The sequence below is a fragment of the Oenanthe melanoleuca genome, chromosome 7 (assembly GCF_029582105.1).
Source record: "Oenanthe melanoleuca isolate GR-GAL-2019-014 chromosome 7, OMel1.0, whole genome shotgun sequence".
Lineage (NCBI taxonomy): Eukaryota > Metazoa > Chordata > Aves > Passeriformes > Muscicapidae > Oenanthe > Oenanthe melanoleuca.
In genome coordinates, this window is record NC_079341.1 from 25,605,680 (window position 1) to 25,630,839 (window position 25,160).

General features: G+C 42.8%; 1 protein-coding gene across 1 annotated transcript in view; it reads left to right on the forward strand.

Annotated features, from left to right (window-relative positions):
* Nucleotides 1-25,160, forward strand: part of GLI2 (GLI family zinc finger 2) — a 188,850-nt gene that overhangs the window by 23,620 nt on the left and 140,070 nt on the right. The window contains exon 2 of the mRNA XM_056496726.1: nucleotides 24,934-25,096. Coding sequence (XP_056352701.1) covers nucleotides 24,964-25,096 — 133 coding nt within the window. The 5' untranslated portion in view covers nucleotides 24,934-24,963. The remainder of the gene's footprint in view (nucleotides 1-24,933; nucleotides 25,097-25,160) is intronic.

Sequence of the window (25,160 nt, forward strand, 5' to 3'; positions counted from 1 at the left end):
GACCTCAGCCATACGCTTCACTGTTAAATCTTTTGAGAAGTATGGAGAAACGTGTTTGCTCTCTGTGTGTTTGTGAGTTATGGGCTGTGCAGATCAGCAAAATGCAAATTAGCAGTCCTCTACTGTCCTGTCATATCTTGACTCGCAATAGCAGAGTTCAGAAGTTCATTGCTTGGGGGAGGCAAAAAAAAGGGAAAAAAAAAAAAAAAAAAAAAGCAAGTTTGCTCTGACTTACTTGTGCTTTTATGAAGACTGTCTGGAGCTAAATAACCCCTGGTGAACTTGTATCCTCCACCCCAGCTGCAGCCTTTCAGCTCCAACAAAGGCCACTCACTAAATCCAGGAAATGGAGCGGCGCGTGGGTGAGTGGCTGACTCCGCATTCACACCCTGCCTGTTCCGGGGGAGCCCAGCCCTGCCTGCAGAGCCTCTGCATGTGCGCTGGAAAAAATAATTCCTCACAGCCACAGAAAGCTGCACTTTCCATTGACGTTTTCCAGCAGTGCAGCTTTGTAGAAACCACAACAAAAACATGGGGCTGCAGGATTTTTATTCTCTACATTCCTCACTGCACAAAAAGCAGTACCAAATGTTTTTCTGGAAGCAGGATTTCCAGCCATGGAGCAATGATTTAGGAGAGTGAGAATATCAGTTTCCAAGAATGTTTAGTTCGGAAAACTTGGAGATTTACTTGAGACGTCACCAGTGTATCTCCTCTGCTTTGATTACTCCTTTTCCACGTACATTTATTTATTATTTATTTCCACATACATTTATTTAGCCACCGGCTGTTGTTCTTTTACCCTTGAAAAATCTGTTTTGATGCCCCTAAACATTGTCTTCTTTGTTATGCTAAGGCGGGAGATAGAGCAGCATGCAGAGAGAGAGAGATAAAAGCAGTGTTGTTTTATGGATCCTACGCAGTGTACTTTGCAGGAACTTTGAAAATAATTTGCACAGTGCTCCTCAGTGGGATAAATGTTCTCTAATATCATTTACAAAACACCAACAAAAGAATATTAACAAAGACGAGTAAGCACAGATTTCCTTATTTCACAGGTGAAGAAACAAAGCTCTGTAAAACTTATTTGTTGATACAGAGCCTGGTCAGGGTTAAAAAGGGTGAGGCTCAGCCTGCAGGGCCATCATGTCCATATATCATGGGAGTTGCAGTGAGATGGGAGTTTAAAGTGGCTGAGGAAAGACATGGCTCTTTAGCAGTTTAGTCATTAGACTCTGCTGCTTGTGTGACATGACGTGTTGGGGATGTGTTTAGGGGACGTAGATTTCTATCATTGGGGTGTAAAAACAACCCACAACCTCAACTGCCTCTGCCAGATGCTATAATATTTTGTATTAGGGTACCTTATATTTTAAACAAAAAATTAAATACTGTTGTTTTCAAAGAGCAGAAGTTTCCTTGGGAACTTCAGCACTGCAGCCTGAAGTGAAGCTGTTGTGCCAAGGGGGAGAAGGTCCCTAAAGGAGCATCTGTGGAGGAATGCCTGACTGGCCCTGGCACTATCCATTTGCACATTTTATTAAAACCAGAGATTAATGCTTTAAAAATAGTTACAATAAAGCTTGTGAGAAGAGGGTAATGCACAGTAGTTAGAGCTTTGCACATCTCCTGGCTCTGCTGTTCTCCAGCTGCTGCCTGGTGGCCTCTCTTGGGAGGCAGATGATTTTCAGACTCGCTGTACTTGGGGCAGTGCTCTTGGTCAGTGGCAGATTCACAGGAATGCTGCCAGGATAGGACTTGGAACCCACATGTCCTGCCTGGACACCATCAGTTCCCCCAGAGCAAATGCCTGCCTTTGGGGGGCTGAAAAATTGTCCAAGGTGCCTTGTGGAGCCACATTCATGGACTTTTCTGGCCCCTCCACTTGCACCAGGATGCCCCAGTCTCTGCTATGTGTAAGAGAATGGATTTAAAATTTTTCCTCTGCGAGGTACTGGTCAAAAGTAACTTAAAATGATCCAGCTGTTACAATGGTGTTTCCATCTTTGCCTGTCTGGCAATTGTGTGGTCATGCATTGCACACATTCAGATGCTGAAAATAGATTTTTTTTTTTTTTTTTAAATTCCTGCCAGGATCATGTTTTTTGGCTGGATCAGTTCCCTGAACTGATTGACACTTTGCATTAATGTGAGCACAGGAGAAGATGGGGGCAGGCAGGACAGTGGGATCACAGCATCCCAGGCTGGGTTTGGTGTAGGCTGTCTCCTTGGTTGCTGGAACAGGCTCTATCTGTGGTGGCTGGTGAGGCATAAATTTGAAGATAATTTGTGCAAGAGAGTACAGCAAACAAATCCACTGATAGACCTCCCAAGCCAGTGAAGGTAATCCTGTATCTCAGCTACTACACGGCCTAATTAATACTGTCTCTTAGATTTCTTTCTTTATTTGTTTAATCAGTTGGTTATACAGTGGTTTCACTCCGTGTCATCCATGCTTAGTCATGCTTCTGCAGTGTGATCCTGCTTATCAGTAACTGGGATTATTCTGTAGCTGGAGCTGAATCTCTCACTGAGCAGCTCCAGGAGGAAGGCTGGTCCCCAGAGGCTGGTCTGAGCAGATGTACACCAAGAGTTTTGCAAGTGGCAGACTGATGTTTTACCCTATTCTCACTGGACATTTCTGTGTCCTCATAACTGCAGGTACAGCTGCCTTTTCTTCAGTTGCTTACAGCATCAAGACAAAAATTACTTTGGCTTTCAGTGCTTCTGGCTGGGTTGCTTTTCTCCCACTGTTTGCATGAACATCCTGGGACACAGACTGACTGTCCTGGCCTAGCCTGTCCACGAGCTGCTCTCTGCTCTCTTCTGGCTGTGTTTTACTCGTCTCTCCCAATGGGCTTGACAGGAAACTGGAATCATCTGTCTTGCAAATGGCCTTGTCTTTAATTAGAAAATCTTTAATGTCTGCAGAGTCACACATGGGTGCCAGAGTTTGCAGCTCTGTAATCTGAGTTCTGTTGACTTGCTGGTTTTAGGTGTAAAGTTTTAAAAAATTATCCATTTAGCCTCGGGATAGCAGTATCCATTGAACCCTGCTAGCAGATTTCATGAGTTAATTCTGGCCAAAAACCCACCCCCTCTAATTCATATTTTTCTGCTAGTGAAACACTAAAAAAGGTCTTCAGTTAATTTTCTCATCTTCATCCCCAGTGACCAGCAGGCTGTTTATTTTCACTGTCTCTGTACAAGTGCTAATGCGTTTTTTTTTGTTTGTTTTGTGTTGTGTTTTTCTGGTTTTGTCCAGTAGTTAGGTATCCTGAGCCTGTGTCATTAGCTTGTTTCCTATTAATGCTCTTCCTGGCTGTAGCTTTTGTGGTCTGGCCGCCAGGTTTTGTGCATATTGTGTGCTGGGTGGCACAGAGAGCAGTATGTGACTCCAAACTGCAGCCTCTTTCTGCTGAGAGATTCTGTGGGAATGCTGTGAAGCAGAAACCATGTAGGTTTCTTGGTGTACCCTCCCAGCCTCTCTCATCCATGTCCATCCTGCGTTGTGGGAACCCACCTTGCTCCAGGCTTTGAAAGAGCTGTGTCAAAGGGCAGGACCTTGGGTGAGTTCTTTACCTTGAGCTTTTTTCTAGTAGGAACTAGAAAAGCATAACCATGCTTATGGGGTTGTGGAGGAGAGACATAGCCCAAGCCAAGGTGGACCACAGGTCTCCTGTCTGTCTGTTTCCTTTTCCATTCCTATAAATTGTTCCTGTGTATTATAGCATGAGGAAACAATACTGCTTCTTTCCAGAGGATAATATTCCCAAGTTCAGGAAGCATTTGTGGACAAAGCTTGTTGAGTTGTGCAGAGAAAGCTGTTAATGAAATAAAACAGTTTCATGAGAAGCAACACTTAGTGCTTTGTCTGTGAAGGAATCAGTCTTTTATGAAAGACTTTGAGTTCCCTGATTTATTTATTTATTTTTCCATTGAATGAGCAAGATTGTTTAAAAAGGGTGGTGGGGAATGTCACTGGGGAAAAGCCCCCTCCTCTACTCACTCATCGATTCTTATAGCATTAAAAAAATTAATTTAAATTGCCACTTTCCTCAAAATGAAGTGTAAGGCTTCCATAGTTCTGTTGTTTAATTTCCCAACTGGATATGAAATTAAGGAAATTGTAATTGTTTGACCTCTCGCATCAGGGAGTCTAGGTATTTTTTCATCTGTTTCACCGGAGTACATCTATATGAGAATAATGGCTCCCCTAGAGACTCCATTTCTTGTAAAATACAATCTAATGAATTAAAATACAATCTAATGAATTAAAATATATCTCCTCTTCTTGGTGCTTTTTTCACACTGTGACCTGCCTTGGGTTTGAGTGTGGGGTGGCTCCTGTTGAATTGTCTGAAGGCTCTCAGCATACTTCCTCCTGCTGAATTGTTCTTCCTGAAGTTTGCCCGTGGATTACATCCTCTGGCTTGGGTTGATTCTCTTTCTTACACAGTTCACTAATTTTTCCTCACTAAGCATTGCTAATGTGCCTTCCACAAACTTGCAGCTTTTTGAGCTTTGATCCAGGAACCTTTCCAAAATCAGCAAAAACAACAAAAAAGTGGGACTTCTTTTTCCCCTCCTCCTTTCTTTGTATCCTTTGTTACTGAAGAGGACTGCAGATATTTAGTACCATTTAAAGCCAGACAAAAAAACCCTTCTCATTTGGTGATTTCTCCAAAACACCAGTTGATTATTGTTGGCAGGGATATCACACTGGAAAGGACTAGCTGTTCTGTGTGGTTTTGAGGCCAGAATACTGCTGGGATTATCCCTGATGGCTGGGTGGAGCTCTCTGGGTACCTGCCTGACAGCCACAGCGTTCTCATGCAGCAGATGGACCTCTCTTGGAGTCAGGGAATAAGTTGACACCAAAGAACAAAGCTCTTCTCCCCCAAAAGGTAAAAAACTGTACTGAATATCACTGAGAAAGCAGCAGATATTGGTCTTGAGGTCTCTGTGCTCTGTGTGTCTGATCAGATGGATGCAGGATTTTTCAGGGGATATAGTATACTGTGTTTTAGAAAACAGCTGGGTATGTCAGAGTGTAAAGTAAGGGAAAACTCAATTCAAAATTCAAAAACTACATTAATTTTGAGGGCTCTTACAGAGACATTTTTGTCCCCAAAATCAGCACTAGGAGAGGTGGGAATGGTGGCTGAGCTGACTTGACACCAAAATAAGTGTATTTTGCTCTTGAAGAGAAAAGGTGAGCAAATATCAGCTCCATTGATATATTTAGCTGTCAGTGATTGCAAGGATGAGTTCGACTGGAACCATAATCCCTTGCTTAGCTCTTATTTCCCAAACAGGCCACACAAGTGGCCTCATGCACACCCATAGCAGCTGGTAAAACAGCTCCACTTGCGCAATGGAAGAAGTTGGCAGGAGAAGACTGTCAGGAAGGTTTTGCCAGGATTTCATGGCAGAGAGGTGACTTTGTCAATACCACACAAAAGTTGGTCCAGATCCCATCAGCAGTCAGGATCTACTCTGTCTCATTTCAGGTGTTAAAAGCTATGGTTTATGTAGATGTGTGTCTGAGCTCTTAATATATAAAAATCCTTGAATTTATTTCCCTTTCTCCAATCCCTTTAAAAGGAGAGGAGCTTTTCAGCGTGCCCCAAAGAAGAAAGTGACAAAAAGAGTGGCAGTGGTTCAGGCAAGCCCCTCCATCCATGGCAGGCTGGCAGAGGAGCTCCCAGGAGCAGGGTGATGGCCAGGGTGCTCCTGTGCTGCCAGCCCACATGGGTGTGTGCTGGGGAGAGCTGAGCAGCAGGAGCAGAGCCCTGCCTGTGAACCACAGGCAGCAGCAGCAGCAGCCAGCTCGCTGCCAGCACGGCTCTGGCACCGCAGAGAATCCAGCCCTTTGTATCTAACCATCCAGACCTAATACACTGACATGGTCGTCATCAGATACAGTTGACACATGTTTAAAGGGTGTATCTGGCTGCTTTGAACAAGTGGGAAAGTGTTCTTGGACTGCTTTGCTCTCTGCATTTCTACGGAGTTTCCCACTGTCCATTTTCCATAGTTACTTACAGCAATTAGCTGGAATCCAGGGCTGCGGCGGCTGCACGCATCGTCTCTCAAACCACACCTGTGGCTTTTTTGTGTCACACATAATTCATGACTGAGTGACACTTCCTGCCTTGTCATCTTCAGTCCTGGATGAATGAATGGTGTAGCTAAATCAGCTTAGTGCCGAACTGAAGTGGCAGTTCGTGTTTAGCTGTGCCTCTTGCACAAGTCGTGCAGAAACTCATTTGTGTTGGTATGGCTGGGTGTTCACTGGAGGCTCCAGCTCTTTTGATATCGGATCCACTCGCAGCTTGCATGTCCTGCCTCAGCTTTATTTTCCCTTCCAGAGGCATAGATACTGCATGAATCACTGTGTCTTTGCAGAGGCTCCAATGGGCAAAGGTATTTGTGCTGAAACCTCACCAGGCTGTAATTAATCTGTAGACGAGAGGAAATGGTTTTGTGACAGCTAAATGAAGACCAAATAATGTGATGTGATGAAAGGTATGCTCAGCAGTCGGATTCAGGATCTGAAGTTATATGAGTTTAGCTTTATGGTGAGCTGAAAAGTGTTTGAAAAAAGAATTGCCTCAAGTCCCACTTAGCAGCAGACAAAAGCAGAGGAAAATCTGCATGTAATTAGATATTAACATTCAGAAAAGTGAGAAGAGTTTTAAAAAATTACACCGTGTTATTGTGTGTATTTGAAAACATTTGGGAAACTTACACATAAACTATATGTGAGTGCTGTACACAGAGGCATGTGCTTTCTGCATTAGATCTGTGAGATCAGGATACGTGCCAGTGAACAGCCTGTCTTTTCTCTGGCCTTTAGTTATGCTGAGATAGAAGACATCTGATAACCTTAACAAAAATATTGCAGACTTTTGTAAATTAGGCTGAGGAGTTTTTTTCTCTCCCCCTCACCTCAATTTGAAATGTTTTGCAGAAGGAAAGAAGTTGCTGATCATCTTGTGTGAATGTTAAATATTTCTCCAGTGGAAGGTTTGAGGGTTGTCTTTTTGTTTGTTTTTAAAGAAGGAAGTAATATTTTAAAGTCATGTTTCAGCTTGTTCATCATCAGTTACACCTTTGATGCAGGTTCTCTCACATTACTTCACGTGTAGCTGGGATTGGTTTTAGCAAAAAGGCCCAGTGGTGAATGTGGCAGCTTCCCTGTAGTTTGCTGACTCTGACCTGTGGAGTAGGCACTCAGACTGGTTGATGCTGAACATTTCAAGCAGCAGCAGTTAAACCTTAGCTATCTAGTGATCTTCCAAAGCATTGAGATTTCTCATTCCCAGTTCTGCAGGATCACAGATTCCCAGAAATTTAATGTGACAGAAAGCTCTTTGCCCCCAGCCTCCAGGGGCCTACCGCCAGAACTAAGTTAAATTGGTCATGGCTTGTCCAGTGGAGTCTTGCAAACTTCTTTGGAAAGAGGTGCCTCAGCCTCCTGTGGTCGACCTGGTCCAGCACTGCATGGTCTTCCTGGAGAAAACTTTACTGAACACCCAGCCTGAACTCTCTAGGGAGTGTTATGTCATTTGCCACAACCAGAAAAGTTTTGGTTTTGTTAGAGTTTATAACTGCAACATTAGCTCATGTATACATGCTTATTTATCCTAAGACTTTGATAATGAAACTGCAGTTAGACTGTATTTAAAGTAAACCAGATTAGGATTACCAAATTTCAATGAAATCTTAATTTCAGTAGGGCTATATCATAACTATACCTTAGTAGCTTATAAACTACTATACCTTATAAGACTGTGACAGTATTGTTATTAGGACTGTGGTTGTTTTCATCACTATCTATCTCTATACTCAACAGGAATGTACTATTTCAGCTTGCTATCCCTAATTTTGATAGCAGAAAGCAATGATTTTTATGACTGGGCAGAGTTGTGTACTGGTAGGAGAATGAGTTTGATTCTCTTATGACTTCAGCATCATCAACACAGTGATCAAGTGCTGTAAATTTACATTATAATTATGATGTCAGAAACAATATAACTTGGTTTTCAGGTTGACTGCGAATGTGCCCCGGGAATTTGGAGGAAATATATTTTTCTCATTTGGAAGCTGAATAAGTCCTAACAGAAGTATTTCAAGAATATTTATGTAGTTCAGTGATGTTACACTCAGCAAGTATTTTATAAATAGCTGAAGTTTTAAGACCAGAGCATCTCATTTTTAGTTCCCATTTTATTTACTTGTCATAAATGAACTCAGGACTCTGCACCTTTTTTTGTTTGTTTGTTTTGCTTTAATATGATTTGCATCCTACACACCTACAGCAATACTCACTTTTCTCTGAGATGGAAATTACTCATTCAAGTGAGCAGATTGTGGATAACTTGAATCTGGAGAAATGAATGTTGAAGGAAAAGCTGTGTTTCAGTACTTTGGTTAAGACTTAGGGCAGTATTTTCAAATCAGTTTAGAGAATTGGCTGCTGGAATCTTAGGGATACTTTGAAATACCTTGTATGTGCAGAGATGGGCCACATATCTTATCTGGCTGTATAATTTCTTTAAAATATCTTGTCATGGACATCCCAAACCTTCCAGAAGTGAATGAAGGCAATACCTGGGTCACTCTGATGGAGAGAAAAATCCAGAGCCATACAAGACCCTGGCTGCTTCTCCAAGTCACGTGAAGGGGTCTGTTCTTCCTCAAACCAAATCTTTGTACCTCTAGTGACTTAGAGTGTCAGAAGGGCTTTGTCTTTAAGATCTTTCTGGTTCTTCCTTAAGGAAGGCCCCTCTCGTTTTCCAGGCTGACCTGGAGGAGGAGATGAAAGCAAAGGGCACAGTGGTGAGGAGAATGATGCCATCTCTCTTACTACAGTGGGTATGTCAGCTCATCTGCTGTGATGGGAAGCAATAGCCCTTCCAGTAGCAGCTGGTTTTGCTGCTGTTGGTGCTGGTGTCCAATACCAGTCACCTGCTTTGGAAACAAACAGCACCCACTGGAGCTGGGCATCCTGGCTGTGCAGCAGCACAGCTCTGTGGGTTTGCTTTCTCACCTTCATGCCTCTCTCCTCCCCTGCCCCCACAGTTTCTACTATGCTTTCTCTTGTAGACAGCAGTATAGGATCAGACTGCTTTTCATTTCCATCACTTTTCCCTGCTGTGACTGAATCTGTTGCAATTAAATTTTAATTGAGATGCACACTGCTTAAATAGACACAAGACAGCTACAGCTATCGCTAATTAATTTTCTTCCAAAATGACAACATTTAATAATTATATTCCTTGTCACTTGCATTATTTATACAAGTTTAACTCTGGGAATTTTTTTAAAGACACATCAGCTGTGAAAGTGCTTTATGGTGTTAATCTCCTGTAAGGCAATTGTGATTAACTTCAGAAGTGGAAGTATGTTTATGTTGCATTTATTAAAATAGCATGTAGCTCTGCAAGTTTCAGGAAGATTGAGGTATTTCTACAATAAGGTAATAGTTTTTCTGGTTGCAATATTCAAATCTAGAGAGGCCCTAATGGTAATAATTTGTGTTTCTGTATTATCTCTGATCTGTCTCTAAGCACTTTCTGATTACAAATGAGCAAGCTCACACCTTCTGCAGAAATCCCTCCCCAGTTTCTCAGTTCACCTGACACAGCACAAAGAGATCATCTGCTGCCCCAGCTTGCAAAAGTCCTTGCCCTCTGCTACCTTTCTCTAATACTGGGCAAAGAAAATGACCTTCTCGTATTTTAGTCTGAGGAATCCATCACTGGTTGCTGTCAGACAGGGTGTTGGATGAGTGGGACCATTTGTCTGTTGCAGAGTGACAGTCCTTAGGCAGTGCTGTGACAATTTGGGGGTTCTGACTGTGCTTGAATACATCAGTGCTGCATCATGGCACGACTTTGGTGTTTGCAGAGAGGTGCATCATCATCAACCTCCAAACTTCAAACGTTCACAGAACAGGCAGAAATTTCTCGGGACAGCTGGGAGGAGAATTTTTCCAGCCTCTCCTGTGGGGGTGTATGGCCATGATATTCCCTCTGCAGAACAAAGGAGCTGGCTATTGAAGGTGAGATGCATCAGCCTGGGGTTTTACTGGCAGATCAGGAAACTTTGGGAATGACTGATGAATCGGAGAGCCTTTTTTTTTCTCAGTGAGGGTCCTGTCCAGGGTGAAAGTTTAAGCTGGAATCTGCAGCAGAGGGATTTTCTGGGTCAGAGAAATAAATGTGGGAGGGCGGGACAGGCAAGACTTGGATCTCTCGAAGGACCCAAGAACAGTAAAAGTAAAAACTAGATGTGAAAAGTGACTGCAAGTATCTGGGTGAGCATATTTTCTCTGTTAGCATTGAGTAACTCTTAGAAATCCTCACACCTTTCTGGTCACTGGAAAAGTAAGCTACTCTGGGAGCAGAGCTCTGGGAAAGTGTGTGTTTGCATTTATTAAGGATGTTGGGGATTAGTACTGATGTTGCAGAGCAGAATGAGTTGGATGATGCAACCCCATTCCAGGAGGTTTTCCAAGGATGCCATGAAAAGCAATTGTACTGTGTGCTGTTGTGATCAGAGGAGGTTAAGGTGGTGTGGATCTAGAGGGCTGATCAACTGGACATTTGTAATGACTCAGCTAAAGGAAATTTAATTAAATATGTTAAAGTGTATGTAAGGAAACTTTTGTTGGACATTTGAGACTGTCATAATTATTACATAAATTTTAGTGTTTTGTTGAAGTTATTTTGATTAATTTTCTAGTGAATATATAGCAAAAAAGAAAAAACATCCAAAACCATTTACCTCTGTATTAAGATGGATTTGAATGTAAAGCTGTCTGGTCATCTCTCTATCCTCATGTACTGTCCCAGCAGCAAAATTGCATTAGAAAAGCTTTTCATAGTCACTTCAGTTTTCAACTTTGACAATAGCAAAATAGACTGGGCAATATTTAGTGCTGTTTTGGTATCTGTTTGGTTTCTTGTGCAGTGTTGCACTGTGGCAGGGGTAGGTAAGCCAGGAAAGCGCATAGAACAACTTTTTAAAAATGGAACCTTTTTGCACTTCTGTTTTATCACATTTCTCAGTAGGCTGTAGTTCACTACACTCTTCCTAAGAAGGTAGTGCAGTTAATTATTTTTGTGCTTACTGGTAATACAGCCACAATTTTTGGCAGAGACACAGGTCTGTGTAGCACAGTGGGGTGGGACAACAGCGTGTTCCTTCCAGGTGGGCCTGTCTGGGACCCCAGGTCTGCTGCATTGCACCTGAAGAGACAGGAATCATTTATTCCTCTAACAAATATTCTCTTCCCATGTGTGCTTTCCCTGAAGCTATTTACACATGATGATGTTTGCTTTGAGGTCTTGCATGCTCTGTAATTCTGGGGTTGCGGATGCTCCGTTCCGTTGGCTGCCCATTCTCACGGTCTCAGGCAGCCTTTGGTGCCAGTGCCCTTGGGTGGCTGTGGGGGCTGGAACACAAAACACCTCTCCAGGTTTGGGAAAAGCTGTAAGTTTCTGCATGACACACAGTGTGAGTGTCCAGGTCCCAGCCAAAGGGCTGGGCAGCAGCCATGTGGCTTTGGGGCTGTGTTGTGTCATTACATCAGCAAAAGGGAAGGACTAAACATTCAGGAATGCTCACAGCTCCCAGTCTTGTGTTCTAAAAATCTCAGCAGGCTTCAGCAATGAAAGCCACCCCAGCACATGCTCCAGGTCTGTTTCTCTGAAGGCATCTGCCTGAACATATTCTCTAAATAAAGAACATCTTTGGTTGCAGTAGTGCTAAGGGAAGACATCTACTGTTTTCTCAGTATGCCACCAATGACTGGGAGATGTCCAACAATTTTTATTTTCAAAAGATGCATTTTCTCTATTTTTTAAAATTAACATTTATAAGCATATTTATATATGCTTATATATATATATATTTATGAGCATTTATAACATTTATTAGCAATAAACCTGTGAAATGCTGAGTTTGCAGTGAAAATACTGTCTTCAAGGCAGAAATTATGTTGAGCTGTCTCACTTATAATAATGAAAAGCTGGGAAATACCCAAGAGGGCAAGGTGGTACCAAATGTTGGGTAGTTATGGATGTGGTTTAGAAACAAGAAATTGTGTGGTCACCTATAGCTGGTGACAAGTCCCCCACTCCTGTCCCCTCAGTTCTGTGAAAGTTTGGACTCAAAGGATGACTGTAGAGATGGGAAAAAATAGATGTTTAATTTCTTCAGTAGAGAAAAAGCTAGCTGGCTTTTCAGTCAAGTGCTAGGTTATGACAGCAATTAAAATGCATACTTGAAGAGGTTTCTCAGGATTTCTAGTGTATAATTTTGAATGTCAAGATTCCCTGACACTGTGTGTTATGCAGAGAGCAAGGGGATATAAGAAGTATAATCCTTTTTGTGGGGGACAAGTGAGTTATGATAAATGAGCTATGCAAGTGATTATTCCCTTACAGGAGGAAAAAAATAAGAGTTAACTGTGGAACCTAAAATACAGAACAGGTTCCTGATTTTCTGAGGGGATCTGATCCTTATTTTGGAGACCTGTAATGAAACAGAAGGGAGCCCAAGTTAGTAGTTTCAGTGGTGAAAACTAGTTATGGATGAGAGTGGGAGTGTGCAGATATCTCTGGCCTGTATGGCCAAACCCACTCAAAGAACACATATTAAAGGCCCTGATGGAAGCAAGTGCCTATGCATTTGCTGAAGTCTTGCTGAAGCCAATGAGATTGAAAGCATAGTGTGGTAGGCTTTGATAGGCTTTGAAAGAGGAGACAATGGCTGAGGCAAAACAAAAGAGCATGCCATCAAAGGATGTAAAGCAAAGTGACAGGAAAAAAGTGACAAGCTAGGAAAATGTGCTTTGTTCCCACATTCTGAATGGCTGTGAAATCAGCTTTGTACTCATTAGAGCCAATGTAAAGGAGTTTGCTGTAAATGAAAATGAATGGGTTAGAGGCTGGTGTTTTGAGTTCAGATGTGTAGGTGAGTGGCAGGAAGCTCAAGGAAGTGCCAAACTCTGAGACACTGTGCAGAAGGAAGAAGCAGGAGTCAGAGGTGGCCTGGAGGCAAAATCTTACAGTGAGGTTGGAGGAATCTGAGGACCACCCCAGGTTTCAAACTTGGATAACAAGCAAGATGCTATCCACTTCTACAGAGATTGGCATCCTTTGCTACCTTCTAACCACAGCCAGACTGCTGTGAGAGATATTTGAGAGACAGACTGAAGTTTCTGTGTAGTTGGAGGGAATTAGGTCCAAACTAGGTCAATCTGACAGTAAAATGTAGGTAAGATTGAGTGGAGAGAAAGCCCAGAGGCAACTGGGCTTTGAATACAGCTTAGCTGTAGTGAATAAGAAGGAAGATGGAATGAGTTATAGACACAAGTGGGGGTTTGGGTTTAGAGGGAGGCAGACCAAGGCAGACTAGGAAAAAGAGAAACAAAAAAAGAGAGAGCAAGGAGAGCAAGAAAAGTAGTTGTGGCATGGTTTAAAAGATGGTTGTGGAGGAGTGAGGTGATTAAAGAAAAGAACAGGTGAAACTTCAGGAGCAGGGAGGGCTTTGTAGAGGGGAAGTAAAAGAGTTAGCTTGTTTTGACTGTTTTCTTAAGGAAGAAGTCAACAAGCTTGCATGCAGAAAAAGATAGGGATATAGAGTATAATTATGTGCATTAATATACAACAAATAATATACAGTAACTGCAAGGTAAATGGTAACTGTTTCAGGAAATGGTTATATATTAGCTATAACTAGTTTAGTTATAACTAAATGATAACTATAACTAAAACTAGATATGTGTGTGTATGCATGCATGCTTCTGTACAAGAGTTTTGTCCTGAATAATTGATATGAATCCTTTGCATTTTGTCTTAAATTAGAAAGTATCAAGAACAAAAGCAAATAAGGAAGCAGTATTTACAGAATCTTCTCAGGCTTGCTTTAATGATTTGAGTCTTATGTAATGAAATAATTAAAAGAGTCTTTTTGTGTCCAGTGGCCACATCAGTCACTGTGCCCTGAAGTCTGGCACAGCCTCTGAAAATCTGTGGGGACTCAACAGGTGCAAATGGAGTTTCCAGTGCTCAGGCCCTGGCCTGGCTATCACCAAACACAGTTCTGCTTCACATGCTTCAAATGCACACACCTAAACCTTTCCCTGAGCCATAGCAACCTGCTGACATTTGCTGAAAGTTCACTGCTGGCCTGTGTTCTGTTCCAGTGAGTTCTGGGGACGTGAGGTGTTCCAGCTTGTTCTGTATGTGAAGCAGACACTGCAGGGCTGTGGAGGACCAGACCTCCTTGTATTCCCAGTCTCCTCTAAGCTGTGGAGACACTACTGCTGAGGTTGAGAAGGGAGGTTTTCCCCTTAGCTTTTTTAACAAGAGAATGAAATAAATCACAGTGTTGGTTCTTCCCTTTTTTTCTTTTTGATGCTGGCAGCTGCTGCTTACCCAGATCAAGAAACAAAGTGAGTTCTTATAGGCCACAAAGTGAAGATTGCATGATATTCTGTTGGTGAATGGTTTTATAATTTTTTCTCAGTCATGAAAATGTTTGCAGCACAATAGACATAACTGCATTGTGAAGGAATGTATATACTGCAGCATTGCCATTGGCAGGTCATAGACACCTATCCTAACACAAAAGGAAAAATAGGGAAGTTGGAAGGTAGATGTTAGTTTGGTTGTCAGCAGAGATAGACATGCTAAACTTTAATTGTAATAAATGCAGATGTTTTGATGTGTGAAGGTATGATAAACCAACCATTAATAATGCCCTGATACATAGGTGCACAGAGAATCAAGGTCCTGATCTAGTCTAACCTTCTCTTAAACCCATCCTGTACTTAAAACCCATGTCCTGTGATAAGTCTTAGACTACAGCAGATCTCCTGGAAAAATACTGAACAAAATGTCAGCTCTGCCATTTTAGAAAGTCTGGCACCAGCCTGAATCTTGTGCTCTTTCCTGGTGCAGCTGGGAGCCTTGTTTCTAATCTGAATTTATCTGCTTTGATTTCTGTCTCTTAGCCTTTCCAATTTTGTATGTGTTAATATTGCTGATCAAGTCATTCTGCAAGTGCCTCTCTGTTGACCTCTTTCATTTTTCTCATGTGAGGCACAGGAGCCTTTGCACTTTTCATCTTTCTGCTTGGACTGTGGGCACCAGAGCTGCACATACTGTCAATTCAGGGTTAGGCAGAGAGGCATTACAGCCTCCCAAACTCTGTGTGAACAAACACATATTGCTTTAATCGTTTTAATATTGATACCCTCCATGGAGCTTCTCAGCCACTGTCTGCCTGCCATAAACTTCAAGTCATCTGCATTCAGTGTTTCTCAGACAGTTTTCATTTTAATCAATTATTTTCCAGATGTGTGGCCTTGTATGTGGTTGCTTTAGAACCTATAATCTTTATCTAGGCCATCTAGGCATGGAGAGCATCTCACTGGTATAAAGCAATCATCTTTATTTACCATGTCAACAACCATTTGTCACTGACAGGCTTCATGACTCTGTATTTGTTTCCAGTCCCTGACACACAAAATGATTGTAACTCTCCATTCATGTGAATGTTTCCACCAGATTCAGTAATACCAGTCAGGACTAATTTGTGTATTAAAGGAGCTATTCCACTTCTTGTTTATTACTCGTGTTCGTAGTGTTACAGTCTACACAATTAAGGAATCTCTTCTCTTTGGGTCCCTTGGTACCTTGATTAATTTTAATCTTGACATCTTGATTTCTGGCTAAATGAGTGCTCATTTTCACCCTTGTCTTTTGTCATTAGCTTAATACCCTCCTGAATACTTCAGCCTGTCTCCTGAAAGACTTATTCCCATCCCTGTAATGACAGCCAGCCACATTGTACAGTTTCTTTTCTTAGTAGAAGATGGACCTGCACTGCTGAAAACTTAGGGACTCTGCCATTCACCTCTTACTTAACTGTTAATTTCTGAAAAAATATATAGCCTTGTAACTTGAGTCACAGCTCACAGAAATTGAATATTCCTCAAAGTATTGATTTCATTCTTTCTCATATAAAATTCCTTGCAAGGATTCTTGGTTGTTCTTGAATTTTTCTTTACCAGCATGCTTGTGTCCTTGCAGATTAGGCTTTGTTGTGGTTCATGGGTACATCCCATAGAGCTCTGATCTGTCCTACTAAACTGGCTGTCAAATACTTCAACAGTTTTGGGGTTCTCAAGCGCTGGTTGTGAGCATAAGGCTCACCTTGATGACCTCCATGGGTCCTTTCCAACCCTAGATACTCCATGTTCCTCTGAGAAACTCTTCTCCAATTCTCATCTGGATGAATTTTTCCCCATTCTCCTGTTTATAAACTGCCAACCATCTAATGTGGTCTGCATCCTGCCTTCAGCTGGCAACTGGAGTCTTATAAAGACAATATGTGGAGTGGAATAAAGTGTGGAATAGCAGCCTGTGTGGTGTATGTGTTCAGCAGAGGAAAATGAGCCAACTGAAGTGTTGCTTTTTGTTTTTAATTACATTCTTGTCTCCTTCCCAGGCTTCTCTCTTCTGCATGCTTACATGTGTGCCTCTGGAGGGAGAATTCAATAGGCTGATGAACAGAACTGTAATGTTTAAAAATAAACCAAATTTTGTAATGAAACATGTTCTGAAAGAACGTAGTTGCTATAGGGATTTTTGCAAGGATGCAGTCCTTCATCTTTCATTGCTCAAAATAAAGATTTTCATTTCTTGAGCCAAATGAGGGGTTTCTTATCCAAGCTTTGGAGGCTGTTCAATGTCATCTGGATGGACAAGTCACTACAAGTGACTATTACTCATCCCACCCCTACATAAAGCAAACCCATTAAACTTCAGTGCATGTGGTTTGTATTTGGGGTTTCATTCATGAGAGTTGAAAGTGCCCAAACTACTCCAGCACAGAAGTGAAACCCTGAGAGGATTCTCCTTCGGTCACCACCAAGCCAACAAAACATTCACTTCTCAAAAAAAAAAAAAAAAAAAAAAGCAGCTCTTTTCCTGTTGGCCAGATCTCCTGCACCAACCCTTCTCTGCCTTCTCTGCTCTGTGGAATCTGCATAAACATCTCTGTGCAGAATCAGTTTCTGCTCCTCTTGTAGTATGTGCAATTTACTTTTGCAGCATCTTTTACTCATAAACCTGATGAAAAGTCACTAGGTTACTAGTGATTTGCAATTAGAGTCTAATTTTGTTGTAAACAGTTTAATGGTCCTCCACCCTGGTCTTCATGGAGTCTGTCACCCACCCTGTTTAGCTGTAACCCACCCTGGCAGAGCTGCCAAGCACCACAAATGTTTTCTCTGACATGTGAGTTATTAGAAGTTTGCTCTTTTTGAAGCATGAAGACTTGACAAAAGGAGTTTTTGGGGGGTTCTATATTGCCCTTTTTTTCTTTTTCTATTTTGGTGTGCAAATGTTCCCTAAAATGAAAACAATACTACTTCATTAGATACATGTGTGCACACAGAGATAGTATTTGTCTTTTTGGTTCTGTTGTTGGAAAAAACCCAGACAATTGTGTAACAGGAAATTGAAAACTTCTTTGGATTTACATCAAAAACACAAACTTAGACACTGCTTTGCCACAATTCTCTCACTCTTACAACAAAAGCAAACAAATAAACAAAACCCAAGTGAAGATTCATGGACCAGTTATAATGGTGACACATCACTTTTGAACAGTTTTTGTTTACCTGGTGGCATCCTCCCATGTTTTTTGCAGCATGTTAATGCAGAGTCTGAATGCAGGAGTGCCTTGATTGTCTCCTTTGACAGTTTTTCGCATGTTGGAATTTGCTTAGTGGAAATTTTCTCATGATAAAACATGTAGGATTGGTTTTGTAAAATTACAAGCATGACTTTGTTTTCCTGTTCTACCACAAAAGACTCTTCCCTCCAGCCCCCACTCTTACATCTTCTTGGTTCTTCCAAAGTAAGAAACATCTTAAAGATAACTTCTGAGGGAAAGGAGGGAAAGTCAGGTACCCCGGCCTGCATGTCTGAGCATGGACCAGTGCTGATTCTGTGTCTGGCTTTGAGCTTTTATGTCTGTTCACATGTTTTGATGATGTATTGTGATTGTTTATTACCCAGCATCTGAAAGATAATTTTTGTTCAAGGCTCTAAGGTTGGCAACTTGAAAATATACTGGAAGTGGGGAAATGATTCAAATGTTCTGCTGTTTTATAAATCAGACTTGTTTGTTATGAAGCAGCAATATTAAAGTGACATTAGTGTTTGTGAAAAATAGGAACACCAGGCTAAGCCTGAAAAATGGCTGAAATGTTAGTTCCTCTACTCAGTATCGTCTCCTTTCCAATAAATGCAGCCCAGAAAGCGAATGGCATTAGAAAGGGAAAAACCATTTATGTTGCAATACTGTAGCCTCAGTGTTGTCATTTGGTGCCACACAGGATAGCCTGGCCTGTGGCTGACATTCCTGAAGGACTTGTGCATCTCTCCCACCAGTGCTGTGCCACCTCTGTCAGCCCTGCCCAGGACCAGGGGTCCCTCTGCAGACACTGGCATTGCACCCTTGCTGTCCAGGACCCATCAGTGACTGGCTCCTGCTGGAAGGTTTCCTAGGAGCCTGCTGAAGGCTGGTTCTTGAGCAGGTAGCTGAATATTTACAGACAGTCCATATGGTGATAATTTCTGAGTGCCACCACTAACTCCACTGTCCTTGTTTGATGTCAGTGGAAGGCTGCTGTGGTCAGTGTCAGTGTAAGCAGGGGGGAATAGCACTTGTGACTCTTTTTGAGATGGTTTCCTTTCACATGGCTGGCACCACCTGAAGCAGTAAATTTTTTTGTGCCTAGACACAAAGTCTTAGGTATCCATGTACAAAGTGATGAAGCAGTCTGGAAGCTGCATTCTTTGAAACTGTTTACAGGGCATATTTCTTCTGTCAGAGACCCTTCCATGTCACTTTTCTTCCCTGTGTCTCTCTTCCCTCTGTGCTCTGCCTCCCTGGTCCGTCCCTGCCATTAGAGATGTCATGTTGTGCCTTCCCCTGCCTCAGCAGTGCATGTATCTCCATCTCTTGGGGAATCAGGTCTGCCTGTAGTCTCTTGTTTCTTCTTTTCCGTGCTTCTCTGTTTCCACGGGATTTGCCATTGTCTGTGCTTCATTCACTCATATTCTTCAGTAAGTCTTTAGGGTCATCCCCCTTATTCCCTTATTTCTTGTTTTCCAAGCTCTTGTCAGGAACTTGCTGCTCTTTCCATATCCATCCAATCCTCCCTGCAAACGTCCCTCTTTCCCTCATGCCTCCTTCCTACCCTGCATTTTTCCTTTCTTTACCTTCTTGGACGGAGTTGTGCCTGAAATATCCCAGGACTTCTGGACGTGTGGGAGGTGATGTTTCTACAGTAGAGAGAGACACTACCAAGCACCAGTCAGTTCTGGGTGCACTTTGACCCCTCTCAGTATTGCAGGGCAGCTTCTTCCTCGTGCCTTTGGTTTGCTGTTGCCATATGGAAATGGCAGATGGTGTTGATCAGGAAGTTAATCTAGAAGCGTATCCGTTTCATGCCGTACGCGAAGGATTTGTTCATTAAACTTAGAACTCTAATTTAAAGCCAATTAACGGAGTGATTTGAAGAGACATGTTGTTTTTGAAGTTCAAAAGAGATGCTAAGTCTCTGATTTCAGCCTTTGTACATTCCAGAACCTGTATAACTATTGCAGTTTTGCCAACTCTACTGGGGTATATTTTGTCTCTTTTCCACCCCTCTCCTTTTTTTTTTTTTTTTCTTTTTTAATTTTTTTGAGTGACACAACTTTTGCCATGGGCTGGAATTGTTAGGTGAAGCTTTGTGAACACCCAGATTTCTCAGCAATTTTAGCCTTACCTTTGGGAGTAGGCAGGCAGAAGTTGTGTGTCTTCCTGTCCTATTTGCTGCTACCACAGCTGCCTCCTCCCTCCCTTTGGCAGCCTGATATTACTGTTCTCTGAGCAGGAGTCAGAATAAGCCCTGAGCAGCTCAGTGCACTCCTAGCATTGCTTCTGTCAACCTGGCTTTGCCTCTACTTCCTTTCTTCCCAGAATCTGGTAGGGACCCACCACAGAAGGTTTCTTAAGGGGAAGGGGCAGGAGCAGCCCCCAGACAGAGAGCTACTGCCCCAGTGTACAGCTTTGATTTCCAGGTGTGTAATCAACCCTGCAGCAGTGGCCCAAGCAGACCATTACTAAGAAATGTCAAGATGGGAAACCTTGTGTCAGGAGGACTTCAAATGTGATTAGTTCTGAATTAATATTTATGGTGCTTTTACCTGAGATAGATACTCTGTAAATAGTTGTAGGTCCTTCAGCAGCAGACAGCATGTTTGGATAGTCCCAAGATTTAGTAGTGGCATTTAGACAGAAAAAACTTTCTTTAGTAATTTGAAGCTGTTGCTGATATAAAAGAAAATAGAGGGGTCAAGTTTTGCTGTGGTACAGAGCCTATGACTTCACTGGGTTAACTGCTGCTACTTCCATGTAATTGAGAACATAATTTGGCTCAAACCCTGGGAGACTGAAAAGGATCACAGCAGCCACTGTATTAAGCCAATGTTCAGAGCAGCTGGCTCACACTGAATTTCATAAGTAGATCATGTATTCAGAAGGCTTTAGCTGTATGGCATAGTCCACTGCAAAAGAAGACATGGCAGGAGTATGTCCTTGTTTATCTTATTTAAAGCAGCACACCAAGAAAAGCTATCAGACCTGGGACTGTGCCTACATGGGGGTGATGGGCAGGACTGAATGTCTCCCTGAGCACAAGCCTGGTGAGAGCTGTGCAAGGCTGCCCTTGGTTATCCGAGCCCTATCATTCTTGCCAGGAGCCAGCAGCAGTGCAGCTGCACGCTGGCTGTGGCACTGGTGTCAGCAGCCAGCACACCTCCAGTGTGTCCCTGCAGGGGATGCCACCTCACTAGCACTGTCTGTGGGGTCAGGTGGAGATGGACTTAGAATGGAGAGAGAATACACACTGGTCTGAGAAAGCCCAAAGTATTCGCAGAAGTGAGATGGCTTCTGGAAGCATGATTTGGAAATCCCTTTCTGCCCCTACCATGGGGCTTGAAGGTGGCATTCAGGGTTGCATCTGTGTCACAGTGTCTCTGGCAGTGCCTGCCCTCTGCCAGAGAGGATCACTCCTATGGCTCCTTAATCTTTGAGCACAAATAGGCAAAATTGGTCATTCATCTTTCACAGAGAAGGAAAAAAAAGATGTTTTCTGCCCTGTCTAGGGGTGGAGAAGGGGGTTTCCTGATCAGAGAACAATCGTGAGGAAGGAAATAATTGCCTTTTGGAAAAAAAGGATGTGCAGAGTGTATGGCTGATGAGTATCTGTTCATTCCTGAGTTTGCCAGCAGTCCTACTCAGGCTGATGCCCTCCAAAAGAAAGGCATTTTCAGACAGCACTTCAGACCATTCCTCAAGCACTTAGCAGGAGGGATTGTTTTATTAGGAAAGTTTACAGCTTCTTGTTTTCCCTCAAAGGCAAATGTGACCTTTGTTGTTTTTAATTCTGTTGGGATTTCTCCCTTTTAATATACAACACAGCTGTTAAAATAGCTGGGGTTGTCTAGGGCAAATCATATAGCACTTTCCTTGTTCAGATCTCAGATGGCTGCCTTTTTAGTGTCACTGCAGAATTATATTACAGGGCATATGAATAGTGCTGGTATTAGTGTCAAAATCAATTACCCAGCCCTCCTCCTGCAGAGAAAGCTAGAAACCTTAGGAAAAATCTGAGTAGTCCATTCTGGTTTTTTAATTCTGAGTAATGACGGAGGGCAGAGAGTTGTGCTTGAATAAGTGCACAGGGTCTTTCTCTGTATAGTCACTCCTAAATGCATGCTCTTTACAGGAAAAAGCAGGCTCCCTGTGAAACCCTTTTTCATGCCAAATGGCTCGCTGCTAAGATTAATCTGTCATTGAATTTATAAATTCTGTGTGGCACAGAGCAGCAGAAAAAGTTTAGCATCGAACAGAAAGCAAAGTATGCATTGCTTAAAAAATGAATGTTGTACTCCTGGATAGTGTGGATTGACTGCCTCCACCAATATATCTTCTTATACTGGTAATAAAAACACTTCCATAGCCTTGTGCCTCAAAGGATCTCAAAGCACTTTGCAAATAGGGCAAAGTACTATTTCCTATTTTATGGCTGTGGAAACCAGATGCAAGAGAGAAGTTAAGTTTTTTGCCCAGGGACACTGAGGAGACAGTAGCAGGTCCATGATGGGGACCTAAATCTCCAGAGTTCCAGTGCTATGTTCTGGTCACACATTGCACCACTGAGAAGGCTGCTGGTCACCAGCTCTTGGCCACTTGTGAACCCTCAGAAGGTGGGATATGGAATCAGTGCTGGTGCTCCTCTGCTCAATGCTCTCTCTCCTGGTCTGCAGGCAGAGGTGCTGAGCAGAGCAGGATCTGGCAGGAAGGATGCTCCTGTCTTCCTGAGATGATCAGCTCTGGCTGTTGGGTGCTGTGAAAGGAAAATGACTTTTGGTTACTGCTGACTTGGGGAAAAGCTTGGAACCTCATAGTGAGCCTGTGCTGCCCCAGGCACCTTTACGAAGCAAAAATAATTATAGACTTATTACCCTAAATCCTGTGAGATTAGAGTTAGTTGCATTTTTTTTTTTTCCTAATCTGGTATTTGAGGATTTACCTGTTTAATAAAACCACTTATTACAAACACTTGAATATTTTTTTTTAAATTCATAATTCATCTGAAAAGAGAGCCTTACAGCTGCAAAGACCAGATTTTCAAATACAGGCATGATCTCCTGTCACATTCCAGCTGGATAAATGACACATCTGAAAAACTGGGTCCCTACTGAGGTGTCTGTGGCAGGGATGTAGAGATTTTGCTTCAGGCATCTCTGGAAAAAAACTACAGCGCTAACCTGCACGTTTCACAGAACAAGTCCTGTTGCCAGTTCCTTCCTGCCCTGGCTGGCTGCTGAGCTCTGCAGTGCCCGAGGATGCTCCTCACCCCTGGGGCTGCCCCCAGGGTCAGGGAACCCGGGGAGGGGGGCTGGGGTGCAGGGCCAGCGTCTGGCTTCAAACAAAAGTGCAAAGCCTTGAAAGGAGGGACTAAGAAGAAACAGGTGAGGGGTTAGTAATAGAGCCTCTGAAGTTTATTTGCTTAACGAACAGAAGCCCAGGCTGTCAGACCTAGGTCAAATACTCCTGCAGTTCGGGTGTATTTATTTCATACGTGGTCTGTAACCCAACCTGATTCCTGGATTAAACCACTGTAAAGTCCTGGCCCCCAGGAACCCATCCCATGTTTGCCATCAAGCCCAGCACATGCCGGGGCAGGACCTTGAGGGGCCACCTCAGTATTCACCGGAGCCTTGTGTCATCAGTAAAGCCTGTAATTGTGGGCCCTGTCATTTCCAGTTTACAGCTGCAGACTGGGACCACAGATCCATCATTTTGCTGTCCCATTAATGTGAGCCATGCCTGAGGGCTCCTGGGCTGAGCTGCTGGGGCTGTAGCACGCAGCTGCTTGGTGGGACACCACTGTCACAGAGCCCAGGCACTGGGGACAGTCCTCCCCAACCACCATGCGCCTGGCCCCTTGCAGGGAGGGAATTCCTGAAATCTTTGTGCTTCAAAGCTTTTAGGAGAGTTTTACCTTTTAGTCCAGTATGTTCAGGAGTCAGTCAGTCCTCCAGAGCAGAGGGAGGCAAGTTTTGAATTGGCACAATGATGATAAAACTACCCGCACACACAAAAAAAGTCTTCTGGTTTCCCAGATATTCCCCATTAATTCCAGTAAGGTAAACAGCCAGTGTGCTCCAGAGTATTTCGGGAGCTGAAAAATTTGCATTTGAAAATTTGCATGTGAAAAATTGCAGATCTGCATTAAAATTAGAAAGGAAAGAGGAATTAGCAGTGGGTTTTCCCAAGACCAGCCTGAGGCTGGTAGTGCCAGGTAACTGTGCAGGAGTCAGGTGGAGACATGTGATATCAAAACAAGTTAAAATGAGGGGAAGAAAAGTGTTTGCATTCAGAAACAAAGCATGCCTCTTCATTTAAGAGAAGCCCTGTTTTTACACTAAATTTGGGGTACTCATATGTTTGCTTCTGGGAGACCAGTTAAGTCTGAATCATGCAGAAAAAATGGTCAAGCTGAAAAAAGTTCAGGAGTTGCCATGTTTTATCAATCTAAGTTTAAAAACCCAGGTTATTTGAACTTTGATATTTTCTTGGTTTTTTTGATATTTCATGGCATTTAACTCATCATTTGTAATGGGGGGAAAGCTGTAGCTGATTTGCAGATGCAATTGGTTAGGATAGAAGAACTTTTTTGGGAGAGAAAGGGTGTTTGTTAGACCTCACCAGTGAGAACTTGAGGAGATGTGGCAGACATACTGTGGCTTATCTGTAAGCATTGCTGAAAAGTTCTTATCATGACACTGGTTCCAAACCAGTGCACAACATAAGCACCCAACGTGGGAAAGAGAAAAGAAAAAAAAACAACAGTTTGAATATATGTTTATCTGTGTTTTATTGGAAATTTTTAGCTGAGTTTTTTCTTAGGATGGTCTAGGTCGTGTATAGGATGGGCAAATCGGTTTTATGTGTGCTAAATATTTGCATCTCACCTATCCTATAATCCTGGAAAGCCCTCTGGACCTGTAAACTTTCCTGTGTAGCCCAGGTTTAGCTGGGGATGGTTTTTTGGTCCTGATCTTTGTAGGCCTGTGAGAACACCCAGTCCTTTACGTGGCTGTACCTTTGTGCCTGTGACTGCTGGGACTGGCTGTACTGCTGGAGTCAGGAACCCAGGAATTCTTTGCTGCTCGCCATTCACTTTTGGACTCTGCCAAACCATCTTCCTCTTCATGGAGCTGATTTGCCTGTTTTGTGAGTGGTGACCAGAATCTGGTTCTGTTTTATGTCCTGTAGGATTCCTGAGCTGGAAGATGCCCGTCTAAGATGGAAACTTCTTCTTCAACAGCTGCTGGGAAAAAAGAAGGGAAAGGTGCTGTTCTGGAGGGGAATGGCTTTACAGAGACGGGGAAGAAACCCACTCCTTTAGCAGCAGCAGGAGCAGCAGTGGCTCAAGGAGGTACTTTATGTTTTCCACAATTTGAAAGCAGAAGGGGTGTTTTTCATTAGACTGTAAGAATTTA